Here is a 16,333-nt window from a genome sequence, read left to right on the forward strand (position 1 = left end):
CTTCCAACAAGATGTCAATTTTAAACTCTCTCCAATTTCAACAAACAATTAAAAAGAAACCTTAAAGCTTCTAGACTGTGTCCTGGTTCTCGGCTCATTTGCCCTCAGCAACATCACAACATGAAAAGGAAATAAACTGTTATTCTTCCGAATCCCACTCTCAACAATTAAATATCTGTGTCCTAAATAACACTGTTCTCTAATGCTCGGTTTAGCACATCTATTTCAAAAATTTCAGGGCACAGAGTCAGTGATTCTCTTTCTTAAAAAAGGAAAAGATGACAACAGTATGATGAAGCAAGAGGTGATTTTTGACCTCACATTGGAATTAGGCCCAAGCACAGGTCTGGGATTAGTGCAATCAATTCAGGGCAGATGGCTCAAGAGACACTGACATATGTGATGATGCCACCAAAGCCTTCCTGCCCTGCCAGCTCCCTCCAGAGACAATTCTCAGCCTATAGAACAAAGACCTGAGGAGAAAAACACTCCATCTGCATCATGCTCTAGTGAATTATCGGTGCTTATCAGTGTGATGTGTCACAGTTAATTTTCCTCCCAAGTGGCTTGGGGTGAGCCCACTCTGAACGTGGCTAGACCTTCTCCATCTCAATCTGCTGGTGGTAGTGCCGAACCTGCCGCTGGCCAACGTTCAGCTTGTACACAGAGCTCTTGTGCTGGCACCTGCGGTAGCCCCACACTGCCCCCACACCTGCCACGAGCAGCAGCAGGCACAGGATTGTGACAATGGTGGCAATCAAAGGGCCTCTGCTGAGGCTGGAACACTCGTTCCCCACACACGGCTCCAAGGTTGAAAGAAGTTCCTCACTTGCATCTGGCCCAGGGCCTTCCTGCCCCAAGAAGTCCTCCGACAGCAGGCATGGGAAGGTCTCCTGGACCTCAGGGGCAGTGGTTCCCACTGGAGGCTGGGTGGCCGCCATGGTAGTTGAGGGGACGTGGTTAGGCATCTGCTGGGCAGCAGTTGTTACTGTCTCCAGTGTAGAGCTGCTGAGTTCATAAGGTAGAGTAGCGATGGGAGACGTCTCCGTGGTGAATCTCCAAGGTACAGTTGAGTGGTCCTTGGTAAAGTTACCACCCCTGTTGCGGGGACCCTCGGTCTCAGACACATTCATGGGTCTGAGAGCCAAAGCCTCCACATCTAGCATTTGGGAAGGAAGAACTGAACTACGGGTCACGTCCTCGCTCGGCCTGAGGGTGGTTCTCCCGAGCTTCTTAACTTCCACAAGAATGGGCTGATCAGGAGTAACCAGGACACTTTCATCCAGTCCTACTGACCCATCGCCCTTGTCCCCATCTTCCTCCTCTTCCGCTTCTATCTTCCTCCAAGCCCCGTCCGTCACAGGGTAGCCATCTAACCAGGACTCATCGCTGCTGCTCACCACTGGATCCCCTGCCTTGCTGTCATTCCTGCCCGTAAATGGCCCCAAGGGGCCATCAGTGCTTCTATAAGTCACCTTGATGGCAGGTTCACCTGGGACCAATTTTGCACCACTGTGGTTATCTCCAGCAGGAAACTGCTTTTTGGTGTCATCATCCACCTCCTTTTCCAACTCAGACTTGTAGAAAGTCTCAGCAGGAAACCAGAACAAGTATTTCTGGTTTAGCTGAGACCCTGGCAAGTCTGTGGGGACGCTGCTCCCAGCACCAGACAAGCCTATGGTTGACACGAAGGGCTTATCTCGGGCTACGTTTTCTTCCCCCGGAGAAATGGAAACCAGGTGGTCCTGTTTTGGAGCCTCCACAGAGGCTTCTCCCTGACCCCTGTCCTCTTCTGCCTCTGTCCGGGAATCCTCCATGAGCTCTCTGAATGACACAGATCTGTCATCTGGGAAATTATCTTCATAGTCAATATGTACCTCAGCCTCATCTGGAAAAAAAGAGGGAAAAACCTTATTAGGACCAAAGGCACAGAGCCAGTGTAGAACACAAGAAAAGGAAATAAAAATCATAAGGACTGGAAGAGAATAGATGATACTGTCATCCTTCACAGATGATATGACTGTAAATCACAGCTAAACCCAAAGAATCTACAATTAAACCATTACAATTAATATGTGACTTTATCAAGAATGCTGGATCTATGGTGACGATAAAACATCAACTACATTTCTATGTACTACCAATAAACAAACACAGACAAAAAAAGGTAAAAGGATGCCATTTGTAATAGCATGAAAAAAATCGAACATCTAGGAATATATCTAACAAATGATGTGCCAGACCTCTACATGAAACGGTACAAAATATTGCTGAGCAAAATTAAAGAAGACCTGAATAAACAGAGAGAGATAACAAGACTATACAATGAAGGGCTTGAAATTGTTAAGTTGTTGATTCTGTCCAAATTGATCTAGAAAGATTTAATACAGTCCTACTAAAAATCTCAGACATTTGGGGCCGGCCCGTGGCTCACTCGGGTGAGTGCGGTGCTGATAACACTAAGGCCACGGGTTCGGATCCTATATACGGATGGCCGGTTAGCTCACTGGGTGAGCATGGTGCTGACAACACCAAGTCAAGGGTTAGGATCCCCTTACCGATCATCTTTTAAAAAGAAAAAAAAAAAAAAAAACTCAGACATTAATAACCTGATGCTAAAATTTATTTGGTCAACAGACCAAGAATAGATAAGGTGATCTTGAAAAAGAAGAAAAAAGTTGGCGGATGTACACAAGATTTCAAAATTTCCTATAAAACTGGATTACTTTTTTACGCTGTGGTATTGGTACAAGGATAGGTAATTGGATTACATTAAAATTAAGAACTTCTGTTCATCAAAAGCCACTATGAAGAGAGTAAAAATGCAAGGCATAGAGTTGGAGAAGACATTTGCAGCACATATAACCTCTGAAGGGCTCATATCCAGAATTTAAAAAGAACTCCTGCAAATTAATACTAAACAGGAAAAAGAAAAGTTGGCAAGATACTTGAATTGGCACATCACGAAAAAGATATCTAGTCATTAAACATGTGTAAAGATGCTCAACCTCACTTGTCAGAGACAAATGCTAATTAGACTCATAGTTATAATGAGATAGCATTACACAGCACCAGAATAGCTAAAATTAAACAGACTAAAAATACCAAATGTTAACAAGGATGTACACAGCACTGTTAGTGGGAGTGTGAACTGAATTGGAACAGCCACCATGGAAAACTGTTTGGGCATTTCTAATAAAATTGAACATATGGATGGTCCGTGACACTCCTAAATATACACACATTAGTAATATGTGCATATGGGCACCAAAAGACATGCACAAGAATATTCATAATAACCAAAAACTGGAAATAATTCAAATGTCCATTAACTGCAGAACTGATGCATAAATTATGGCATTTTCATACAACGAAAATCTGTACATCAATGAAAATGAACCAATACTGCTTCCCGTGACAAGATGGATGAATTTCATGGCCATAATGTTGAGCAAAAGAAGCCAGGCACAAAAGAGCACACTCTGTGTGATTCCATTTACATAAAGTTAAAAACAGGCAGAACTAATATGTATAATGATAAAAGTCAGGATGGTGGTTACACCTGGGTAGGAGAGAAGGGAGATGACTGCATCTGGGCACAAGCAGGGCTTTTGGGGTGCTGCCAGCATGCTATTTCTTGACCTGTGTGGTGGCTAAATTTCTTTCTTTTTTTTTTTTTGGTAATTCATTGATATGTTTGTTGCCTTATGATTTGTATGTATGTTATAAGCAAGTTAAAAAAAATGCATCTTTTAAAAAACTCATTTGCTCTTTGGAAGACTTCTGTAGTTGTGAGACTGCTGTAAAGTATTCTGAATCCAACCGAGTAAGAATGAACAGAGACCCCACAGTTAGGAGGCAAGAATGTGAGGATCCTTGAGGAGATGGGAATCCCACAGATCAGGAAGGCCGGAGAAGCTTCTGTCCTCAGAATAGAGCAGCACTTACACCTTTCTCCTCTCTTGATGGTCTTTGAAAGTCGAGTCTGGCTGCAAGAGACACTTAAATATTAAAACAGAATGCCTTCCCCACTTTGCAACTCCAAAGGGACAAAATGCAAAGAGCTCTAGAACCAAGGTCTAGATGGAATCCTGAGGTGTCATGTGGTTCATTCCTGGGCTCTCAAACTAGATTAGTATCTGGCTTATTTCTAAAGGCCCTTACAGAATTAGACTCTATATCTTGCTTATTTAATGACTTGCAGAGTTATAAATTAACTTTAAAAAATCCTTTCTGATCTACTCCTAAAATTTAAGCCCATTCATTTACTTGTGCCCTCAGCCAAAAATGGAAAACAGTGGATGAAGAGCAAACATCGCTGATAAATGTCAAATGTATGTACGTTTTATGCTTAGAAAAGGTCAGCCCAGTAATCATTTTATGGGACCCTCCACCCCACGGTGTCACTCCCCCCAGACAAAACTCACATCAGATGGTTGGACCATTTTTATGAGCCTCGTAGAATTCAAATACAGGTTCCCAGGGCTCGGTCAGGCTGCCTTCCTGCACATTCCCTGTTACATCACCATTCCAAGTACAGCACTGACCCAGTTCTTCATTCAACAAAGTTCACTGAGTGCCAACTATGTGTCTGGCACTGTGCTAAAGCCTGAGATCACTGGTGAACAGGACAAACACTGCCTGCCCTCATTGGGCACATGGAACAGAAGACCATGGTCTTGTGACCTACTAGGATAAATTTCAAAGCTTCTGTGTACACAAATTCTCGCCCATCATGCTGAACAAGCGTTGTTTTGCATTTAAGTATCAGCCTTCTTTAAAACACAACAAAATGGAAGAAAAGCTACTACGACAAAACTTTTCTCTAAAATTTACCCAAAACATATAGACAAGTTATACTAAATCCAGCTGGAGATTTAAAGATTTAAGAAGGCCATGACTTAAATCTTTGACCTCAGGATAAGGAGGTGAGATTGCTTGCTTTCACACATCTATACTGACTGGCTGTGGTAGACAGATTACAAAAATGACCACAATTCTCCATTTTTCCCTGCATCAAATCCATTTGCAATGTAACTTTGCAGCTCTTCTCATCAGGAAGTGGAGGCTGTTTTTCCATCTCTAGAATCTGGACTGGTCTTGTCACTTGTTTTGACATACAAAACACAGTGGAAGTCTTGCATGCTTCTGCTCTCTCTCTTGGAACCCTGCCAGCTGCTACGAACAAGCCTAGGATGCAGAAGGATGAGAGACCACATGGAGGACAGGTGAATGTCCCAACTGAGGCCTTCCTAGACCAGTCAGCTCCAGTCAACCTGGGACCTGACCACGGTCACCTGAGTGAGCCCAGCCAAGACCAGAATAATGATCCAGCTGAGCCCAGCCCAAACTTCTGACCCAAAGAATTGTAACCAAATAAATGATTGTTGTTTCAATCCACTAAATTTTGGGGGATGGTCTATTATGCAGAAGAATCTAACTCGTACTAGCAATGAGCTGCTTGAGGAGGACAGGGACCAAGGCATTGTATCCCTAGAGTGGAATAGTGCCTGGCCTGTTACAGGTATTCTCAGAGGTATTCTTTTGTATGTGTGTGACAGAGATCAGTGCAGGGATTGAACCCAAGACCTTGGTGTTACCAGCACTATGCTCTAACCAACTGAGCTAACTGGCCAGCCCCCAGAGATATTCTTGATTGAGTGAAAAAGCAAATGGTTCTGCTAGGACAGATGTATGATAGCTCAGACCCCAAGCTTCTCCTCATCTGTGCCATATAACCGTTCTGAACTGAGATCAATTTCCAGGAGCAAAATCCTCCAGAATGCAAAAGTACTGTGGGCCCACTTCCAAATTATGAAGAATGAATTGCTTACTCTCATAGTCTCTTATGAGTGTAAAGCACCCCAAAGACCCGAGACTCACTCAGGAGAGTGCGGCACTGGGAGTGCAGCAGTGCTTCCGCCGCGGGTTCGGATCCTATATAGGGATGGCCGGTTCGCTCACTGGCTGAGCGCGGTCACAAAAGAGGACAAAAAATAAAATAAATAAATAAATAAAATAAAAAAATAAAAAGATACCATTGTTGAAGTTAAATGGATAGACATACACACAGGCATGCACGCGCGTGCACACACACACACACACACACACACACACGCACACACACATGCACACTTCTGAGCAAATCAGTGCCACAGCCTAGCCGGTGAGAGCACCTATTCCCTTCCCAGCTTCTCCTTGGTGCCCACACCCTTAGAGATTTAAAAGGGTACCTAGTAGAACTCCATCCCCACTGCTAGTAGATTCATCACAATGAAGCAGAGAGGTGATCCTTCTCTATAAAAATCTACTCCTAATACAAAGAAACTTGGCATTCCTCACATAGGACAGGTCATTTCTGCCCCAAATCTGCCACAACCAATTCATTTTTTAATTAAAAAAAGAAAAAAAGTATTCTGTAGTACTGCAGAAGAAATTACTATTTTTAAAAGATAATATACATTTCTAGTTGTCTTCCAGAGGTTCTGCTGGGGAGGGTGCATATTCCCGTGTTCTCAGCTGGAACAGAGTCCCCTTTCATGAGGTGGCAGGCAGAAGCAGTAACACTCCAAGACCATTTTTCCTCCAGAAGCTCTTATTACTCAAAATCACAGGCTATTCCCCCATGCATGATCTGCAATGGAAGGCCTCTTACCACACATGATTTTACTAGGGAATATTTCTTTGTTGGCTCACTGCAGCTCCAACACACCAAAATGTCAAGAGCCCACAAATTATTCTGTTTTATCCCATGGGATTTTTGTCATTTCTAGTTCTTGCCTTCATAAACCCTAACACTGAATTCACTTTCTTTCAGGTCATCAACTGTAGCTCACTGACCGTTGGGAGTAAACAAGCTGTTTGCCTTGAATTCGGTCAGTGTGATGAAAGGAATCAGCATTTGCAGAGTTCTGCAAGAGCCAGTCCTTGGTGATGGGAAAGCCGGTGGCAAGTCCGTGGCAAGGTGTGCCGTGAGTCACAATGTTCCCTCACTGCTCTCACAGACCACCTTCTTGTAATCGCAGCAGATGCCAAGACTAGGTAAACAGAATTCTATCATGGGTACACAGAATTCTACCCAAATTACCAACGGCTAAAAAGCAGTGTGACTTAGAGGACACTTAAAATCTTCCAGTGCCTCAGAGAATCTGTTGCCTTAACCATTACTCTTTCTGAAGGAGAGAAGAAATGTAGGATTATCGGAGGTGGGAGGGGAGGTGATGGGAGGGGGCAGGGGAGAGGGAGACGGGGAGAGATTGGACAAGGGCATAAAGAATAAGTAGGATTTGTAATAATATATATGCTAATAATATTGATTTGATCAACATACATCATTGTTGAACCCCCCAAATATGCATAATCAATTATGATTCAATAAAAAAACAAAAATAAAAAAAATAATAATTATTAAAAAAGAGTGTCTGTTGTCTTGACAAATCTCTCTGCAACCTCTGCTCTGGTTTCTTCCCCGCCTCTCCTCCCCATACCCTGTCTTCCATTTCCACCAGCCCCAGTTGTACATGCCTGTCTGTTCTCGCTCTTTCTGACTGCCCTCCCTTGCCCTGCTTCTTCTTTCTTCTACCTCATCACTTATATTCCACTTGTATTCCAATACCCGCTTGAGTATGCATTGGGGGCACAAGGAAAAATCACCTTATCATCAGAACAGACTACAGGCCATACTTGAAAATATTTAAGTGTTTCAGTCGAAACTGCACCACACTGTATTCCCACCCCCATGCCTATCAAAATGAGGAAACTACAAACACACACACACATGCACATGTACATACACCCCTACATTTATTGGATGTGAATCTTTAACAATAAGGAAACTATACTAAACAACAGCAAAAACACTTTACCAACAGCAAGTACAATAGAAAAGGGAATAACACATTGCAACAAATTTCAAAAACTAGTTACCAAGAGGAGAAACAGAAGACCCTAGAGCAGAGTAGAGAAGGGCAGCACTGCTCGGCTCCTAACCCACCTCACCCTTCAGAAACTCCTCTGGGCGGCACAAAGCCTGGAGAGATGCAAAGTGGGTGGAGAGAAACAGTAATCAGTAGGGCTGATTCTTCCTGATGGAATCCAAAATGTCAGGACTTCACACTGTGCAGGTGAAGGAAACTTTGATATAGGACATTTGACAATATTTCTGAAGAAAAAGCAGAGCCCAGAAATTTAAAAACAAACAAATGAATGAACAAAAGTAAAACTACATAGCATTTCAGCGGAGTTGTCCCCTTCCAGCTACCATTCTCTCTTCTGGATGAAAGGAAGATGAATGTAAAAGGTGAAGAATCTAACTTAGAAGAAATAATAATTTAAGGAAATAGAATTCCTCACAATTGCTTCACATTACAGGACTTAATAAGAAAGTGTGTGCCATGAAACAAAAGCTCAAAGGTGATTGTAAAATAACAGAATGTTATGAAAACGGTGGTTATGAACTTCAGGAACCAAACTGAGGACCAGTGTAACATCATGACAGAACTGAAAAATCAATTAGAGACTGCAAAGAACCGGACAGACTGAGAATTTTACAAAACTAAAAAAATAAACTCACTGCAGACCTCAAGCAGAAAAAATTCACAAAAAATTACCTATAAGCACACCAAATTAAAACTACTAAAAACCAAAGGCAGAAAAACTTAAAAGCATCCAGCAAAATCAGGTATATAACCTTAAAAAAAAAAAACAGCAATAAGACTGAGAGGGGACTTTTCAAAAGAAACAGTAAAAGACAGACGACAATGTGATATCTTCAAAGTGTCAGAAAAAAAAACTGCCAACCTATAATTTCTTACTCCGTGAAAATATCCTACCTAGATGGAAGCTCAGAGATGCAAGAAGAAAAAGACAATGAAATGGTAAATATAGGGGCAAATCTAAGTGACGGGGGACTGCATAAAAGAGCAAGTACACACACACACACACACACACACACACACACACAAAACTATACTTATTCAAAACACTTGACAATAGCATAGGAATTGGGAGTAGGTAAATGGAGTCAAATGCTTGAGGGCTTTAAATTATCCAGGAAATGGTAAAAGTATTGATTTACATTAAACTTTGCTAAGTCAAGAGTGCCTGTTATAATTTCTAGAGTAACCATTAAAAGAAGAGTAAAAGAATGTATTAGAAGGTAATAGAGGCTGGCCGGACCCGTGGCGCACTCGGGAGAGTGCCGCGCTAGGAGTGCAGCAGCGCTCCTGCCACGGGTTCGGATCCTATATAGGCATGGCCGGTGTGCTCACTGGCTGAGCGTGGTGCGGGCGACACCAAGCTGAGGGTTGTGATCCCCTTACCAGTCACACACACACAAAAAAGAAGGTAATAGAGGGGATAAATATAATAACACAAAAAATGCTAGTCACTCCAAAAGAAGGCAGGGAAGCAGAGAAAAATGAACAAGAAACAGATGGGACAGAGAAAAAACAAAAAGACAGTAGTTTAAAACCCAGATCTATTGATGGTTAAATGTAAAATGGATTCATGCTACAATTAAGAGATAAAGGTTGTCAGCCTGGATAAAGAAACAGAGTATATGTACATGGTGCTTATAAGAGACACACTTTAAATATAAGAGGTTGACAGTAAAAGAATGAAAAAAAAATATGCCATGAAGAAAGTGTCTGGCAAAGAAGACTTTAAGGCAAAAAAAATATTAGAGATAAAGAGGGTTATTTCATAAAGATAAGTGTTTCAATCCACCAGGAAAATATTAATTTTTTAAAACTGTATGTGCTTAATAATATAGCCTAAAAATTAGGAATTTAAAATATATGAACTAAAAGGAGAAATAGATAAATCTAAGATCATCGTGAGATATTTTAAACATCTCTACCATTAACAATTAGAACAGGTAAAAGAAGTAGTAATACAGATCTGAAGAACATGCTTAATAAATTTCACCTACTTGACATATAGACCACAACCAACAACTGTAGAACACATGCTCTTTTCAAGTGCACATAGAATAATTTTTACAAAATTGACCATAAAAGAAGTATCAACAAACTTTAAAGGATTTAATCATAATTCTGTAGCCATAATGAAATTAACTTAGACAAAAAATTACTAGGAAATTCCCATATTATGGAAATTAAACAAAACATGTCTAAATAACTCATGGGTCAAAGAATAAATTACAGTAGAAATTAGAAAGCATTCTAACTGAATCATAATGAAAATATGACAAATCAAAATCTGTGGGAAGCAGCAAAAATTGTGCTCAGAGGGGAAGGTATAGCTTTCAATAACTACATTAGAAAAGAAGAAAGGCTAAAAATCACATTGCTCCCAGGAAGCTGGGAAAGGAAGAGTAAGTTCAACACAAAGAAATAGAGAAAGGAGATTTAAAGCAGAAATTAATAAAATAAAAAGCAAGCATACAAGAGAGGATCAACACAGCCAAATGGCAATTTTCTGAAAAGCCTAAAAACATTGATAAACCCCTAGCAAGACTAATTAAGAAACATTTAGAGAAGACACAATGGAAAACATCAGAAGTAAAAAGGGGCATTACCACAGATCTTTCGTTTATTAGAAAAGACAACAACAGGAATCTATGAAAAGTTAATTTCCAAAAAACTAAAAATTTTGATGAAATAGACAAAATACAACTTACCAAAACTGACACAAGAAGAAATAGAAAATTTCTATATACCATTAACTACTAACAAAATTGAATCTCTCTACACACAGAAAACTCCAGGCACAGGTGGCTTTGCCAATGAATTCTATCAAATATTTAGGACAATAACTCTAGTCTTATACAAATTCTTCCAGAGAACACAAAAAGAGGAAATACTTCTCAGCTTATTTTATACATCCAGTGTAATCTTGGTACCAAAACCTGGCAAGGACAAGATGAGAAAGTAATATTGCAGACCAATCTCACTCAATGTAGATGTAAGAATTCCATATAAAATGTTGACAAACTGAATCCAGTAATATGTTAATACTGGTAAGCTGAAGTAAGCAATATATTAAAAAGATAATGCATTATACCAAGTTAGGTATATTCATGATTGGTTTAACATTTGAAAAAAGGAGTTTCAAAAAAGCATGTAACAAAAGTCAACAGGATAAAAACCCTTAGAAATTAACAATATCTGTGTAAGGAAACTTCCTCAACCTTATTTAAGAAGTATGCAAAAACTGATGTAAAAAGGAAAAGATTACTGTCACATGCTATAGCATGGATGTTGAGGGCATTATGCTAAGTGAAATAAGCCTGTAACAAAAAGACAGATACTATTTGATCCCACTTATATGAGGTATTAAAAGTAATGAAATTCATAGAAATAGAAAGTAGAATGGTGGCTACCAGGGGATTGGGTAGGGGAGGGGAGGAAGAGTTGTTATTTAACGGTTATAGAGATTTAGATTTATAAGTTGAAAAGTTCTGGAGATCTGTTTCACAACAATGTTAATATACTTAACACTACAGAACAGTATTGACCTGTACACTTAAAAATGGTTGTCAGTAAATTTTAAATCATGTGTTTTTATCACAATTTTTTAAAAAAGGAAAGGATTAAGAATTAGACTACATTAAAAATCTATTCATCAAAGATACTGTGAAGAATACAAAAAAGCAACTTATCTAATAGAAAATGATATCTAGAATAATATGAAGAGCTCCTACAAATAAATATGAAATGAACAAGCCACCCAGAAGAAAAATGGGCAAGAGAATTGAATAGGCACTTCTCAAATGAGATATTCAAATAGCCAATAAACGTATGATAAGATGCTTAACACCATTAGTAATCAGGGAAATTCAAATTAAGTGATATTACAAAATACCCATCAGAATGGCTAAAATTTAAAGGACTGATGATATCAATTGTTGGTGGGGATTTAAGGTTCCCAGAACTCTCATACACTGCTGTAACCACCATACACTGCTGGTGGGAGTGTAAACTGGTACAACCATTTTGAATACTGATTGGGCATTATCAGCAAAAGTTGAACATATACATATCCTATGACCCAGTAATTTAACTCCTAATATATAGACAAAATTCTAGAAAATGCAAAATTCTAGAGGAATGCATGCAACATGGACACCAAAACACATGTATAAGAATGTTCTTATAAAAGCAGCAACTTAAAACAATGAAAACGCTCATCAACAGTAGAAAGGAATACAGCATAGAAAAAGAATGAATTACAGCTTCATAGAACAACACGGATGTGTCTCACAGACATAATGTTGCGCAAAGGAAGCCATACACAAAAGTACATACTGTATGTTTCTACTTAAAATTCAAGCAGAAAAAATGTAATTTGTGGACGTGTGGACAGTAATTATCCTCAGGGAGACAATGACTGGGAGGGAACACTAGGAGTGTTTCTGGATTGCTGGTGATTTTCCACTTCTTGAGCTGAGTGGTGATTAATTAGATGGGTGTGTTTGTGGTATAATTCATTGAGCTCTATAACCTCAGATGTTTGAAATGTTCTGTATTTATGTTACTCTTAAATAAGAATTTAAATAACCAGTCAAAAGCACACACCATGTTCTAGGAAAAACTGGCACAGAATTTGGCCACTGAATGCCAAGGACAAAGAAATAACTCAACTGATATCCAGGCAGAAAAGGCCAATCACACACAAAAACAAAAATTAAATCAGGCTTGCCTGAAGTTTCACCTCAGCATGTTCAATAGAAGAGAAAAGAACAATGGCTACAGTATTTGAGGGAAAGAAAATGTAATTCAACATTGTGCTTTGTTAAGATGTCACTCAATTTTACATTGACAGTAGGCATTCACTCTTCTTAGATGCCTGTACTTGAAATATTTCAAGACTATACTACGTGATATCATGTGCGTGTTGCTTATGTTAAGCTGTAAACCAGTGGCTGCTGGCATTCCTGTGAATTTAAGAATTCATAGTCCAGGGTGGATAGTCAGCATTTTCACCAGGAAACTTGTCCTGCACATGTGGCTACTACTACTAGTGCTTCTGTTATTGTAGCTTGATTAAAACTATTGCTTTGCTAATTTAGCACTCTGAATATCCAAAATGGCTTTCTATTGGTGAAATCAGTATCCTTCTAACTATCATGCTAAATGTTAGAAATAGACGCTCATTGATAAAATAAATGGTATATATAATATGGGGATTGGCTAAAAATATTTTAGAGACAATACTTATACTCTTATATGAACAGGGAAAAACTAATCTAGACCTTAATGGTACTTGAGACTTGAACTCCAGGCTGGCCGGTTACACCCCATTCAGTTGGTCAGAGCACAGTGTTATAACACCAAGGTCAAGGGTTCATATTTGGATCCCTGTACCATCCAGCCATGCCCCCCCTCCAAAAAAAAAGAGTGAGACTTGAATTCTAAATGGTCTGAGTTAGGGACTAATGCATTACTCACCAGAACAATGGGGACAGCATCCATCGGAACAGGAGTCACTGCCATCACCCCTGCACTGATCGTGCCACCCTGCTCCCACTGCACAGCATGCCCAGCTCCACCACTAGCCTGGGAACTCCCTGAAAACAAGGACATGTCCTCTCTGCCTTTGTATCCCCAGCACACAGCATGGAGCATGGCATGTATTGGACACTCCATAAATGTCCGTTGAGTGAATAAATGAGCGAGTAAAGAGGTGAATAATGAGTGGTGGAAGCCAGTCTGTATAAAGCGTGGCTCAATCTGGAAGTCCATCAGCCAGGGCATTAATTGTTTTGTGACAGAGGCAAAGAATGACAAACGGCCTTTGAATTCCAGTATCGGGCATAATCAATGTCTGCTGAATTCTTCCTCCCGTGTAACCCACCCATGAGCTGAAATATGTTATGAAGTCAAAAGGCACCTGGAATATGGGCAGGAGATGGGCTGTGTCCTCCTCCTCACCCCTTCTTGTGCAGGAAATACTGGCCTAATGTATGTTAGAGATGAGAATTTGGGACAGGTCAGCCCACCCTGGCTGGGGTGGGTGTTCCTTGCCCTGGACCCATATAGTCTGAGTTGTGTGTGTGTGTGTGTGTGTGTGTGTGTGTGTGTTCCTTGCCCTGGACCCATATAGTCTGAGGGTGTGTGTGTGTGTGTGTATGTGTGTGTGTGTTAAGGTTCTGCCCCCAGAGCTTTCTGAAGCTAGCGCGCTCCTGAACGACAGCAGCCCCGGGCCCTGAGCCACACTCTTCCTGTCTCCCCAGTTCACAGGTCAAGATACTGGCTCAGAAACAGGTTCTCATTATGTCATAGTTTTCCCCAAACCTCAATTGAATGACAGGGACAATGAGCATTTACAAATAGTCTACTCATGAAAAAGTAACACAGGCCTGATTTTCTCTTCCTGGGGAACAGTAAAGTTTGTTATTCACTGAGTTTCAACCAAAAAGTAAATCCTGCCTACAAGCTGGAGAAGCCCCGCTCTTTGCTGGTTGAGGTGCTATTTCTCTCACCTCCCTCTGCTTTCCTGAGTCCACGTTCTCTGACTCAAATCATCTTGGGATCCTTCTAGCCCTCTGCCCTCCTCTATGCTCACCCTGCAAACTTATGCTAACGCAGCACAGGACCTTCTGATTGAGACAAGTCTAGGAAATGGAAACTTTGTGGGTTCTCCTGGCAAAAACCAGGTCATTCGCTGTGCATTTATATTCAACTGCTACTTTTGGAAAACAGAAGCCCACAGGTAGATGCAAGTCAGGAGTAAAAGGAGAAGGCTGGCTTGTGCCCCACCTGCACTTCTTATCAAGGTGTGACTCGATCGAGGGCTGAGGTACATGCACCAGAGCCTGAAATCCCAGCTTTTCCCCCTGCTGCCACTTTCCATCTTTTCACATGTTGCCACATTTCTAGAAGCCCACACATACCTTCATTTTCCCTCTGGTCTTGGCTACACAGCCTTTAAAAATAGTAATTTAAAAAAAGACAACCAGACAAGCCAGAAATAACCACTGGTTCAAGGAAGCTCTGAACAAATATGGCAATGTTGACAAGGAAATTCTAAATTCAGTTTTTGTCTCATGCTTTATTCTAGGAAGAAAATTAAATCCAAAAGATGAAGAAAAACAGAAATTGAGGTTAGTTTAAGAAAACAAAAGAATGCCTTTAGAAATGAGAAAGAAAAGAGCAAGGGAGCTCACTAAGGGGACAACTGGTTTAAAAGTGAGCTTGTGCACTGCTCTCATGCTTTGCTTTCCTTTGAGTTATGAGGTCCCTGGAGGAAGCACATAGATATGATGTAGATGCCGAAATTAAATACTGGCTCTGCTTCTTTCTGGCTACGTGATTTAGGCATGTCACAGAACCCTCCTGGATCTCAGTTTTCCCATCTGTAAATTGGAGCTAGCCATTTCTACTCACAGACTTGTGATGATTAAATGAGACCAAGTGTGTAAAACTATTGTAGAAAGGGGGACAAGGAGACTTGGGGATGGCAGAAAGGGTCTATGTTTTGGTTATGATGGTGGTTTCTTGGGTGCATACAACTGTGATAACTCAGATAATCTTATACTTTAAATGGAAACAGTTTATTGTATGCAAATTCAACCTCAATAGAGTTGTTCAAAAACAAAGCAAAAAGAAAAAAATAACTCCCAGAAGAGAGAGAGCATGGAGCAAATATTTGGTTTACAACAGCTCTTTTCTCAGTGCCTAACTGGGGAATGTGTCGTTTCCAGGGCTGAGTCAGCCCAGGGAAGGGAAAAGAAAAGTCTGTATATTTGTTATTTGACTCAGAAGTAGGGGGACTGGTAGAGTGTCCATCACTTTCCTATAGATAAGAAAGTACAAACTATCAATGGTGCTTGGGGTGGACGGTCTTCATGGCCTTTCTGAGCCTGTCATACCCTATGGCAGATACCTTACAGCAAGTTTTCAATGTGGAACGAGGGGCAAATCATAGAGGAAGAGTCTATGAATGAACTTCCTGGGATGTCTTCCTTATGCTAGTCTTGCCAGTGGCTGTTCTCTCCCACCCCAACCACAAAGACAGGGTAGATGGCCTCACCTGGAACCAGGGACAGAGGCCACAGGACCACTGAGTACTGAAGTCAGGAGAGGGCGGAGGTGGTGAAGGCAATGTGAGACCAGGACTGGTCAGTGTACCATGGTAACTACCAGGCTCCTTTGGAAGGCAAACACTGGGATCATGTGGTCATTTGGAGTGCTGGGAGGTCAGAGACTGTTCTTAGGGTGCAAGTGGCCAAGGAGAAAACATGGCCTTGAAGATGGACTTGGTATAAGAAGCCCAAAGGAAACCAAATCTAGCATGGAAATCTGCTGCATGCATGCTTAAGGAGCAAAGCATCAGGATTTTTCTGTAATTAGGACAACAATCAATTATA

The 16,333-nt window shown here is 40.8% G+C and overlaps 2 protein-coding genes across 2 annotated transcripts in view; one reads left to right on the forward strand and one right to left on the reverse strand.

Moving 5' to 3' along the window:
* CRTAP (cartilage associated protein) overlaps window positions 1–7,111 on the forward strand; it is a 44,597-nt gene extending 37,486 nt beyond the window's left edge. The window contains exon 7 of the mRNA XM_063114193.1: window positions 6,818–7,111. Within this exon, the coding sequence (XP_062970263.1) occupies window positions 6,818–6,934 (117 nt within the window). The 3' untranslated portion in view covers window positions 6,935–7,111. The remainder of the gene's footprint in view (window positions 1–6,817) is intronic.
* SUSD5 (sushi domain containing 5) overlaps window positions 594–16,333 on the reverse strand; it is a 58,098-nt gene continuing 42,358 nt past the window's right edge. Inside the window, exon 5 of the mRNA XM_063114192.1 lies at window positions 594–1,888. Within this exon, the coding sequence (XP_062970262.1) occupies window positions 594–1,888 (1,295 nt within the window). The remainder of the gene's footprint in view (window positions 1,889–16,333) is intronic.

The sequence above is a fragment of the Cynocephalus volans genome, chromosome 11 (genome assembly GCF_027409185.1).
Source record: "Cynocephalus volans isolate mCynVol1 chromosome 11, mCynVol1.pri, whole genome shotgun sequence".
Taxonomy (NCBI): domain Eukaryota; kingdom Metazoa; phylum Chordata; class Mammalia; order Dermoptera; family Cynocephalidae; genus Cynocephalus; species Cynocephalus volans.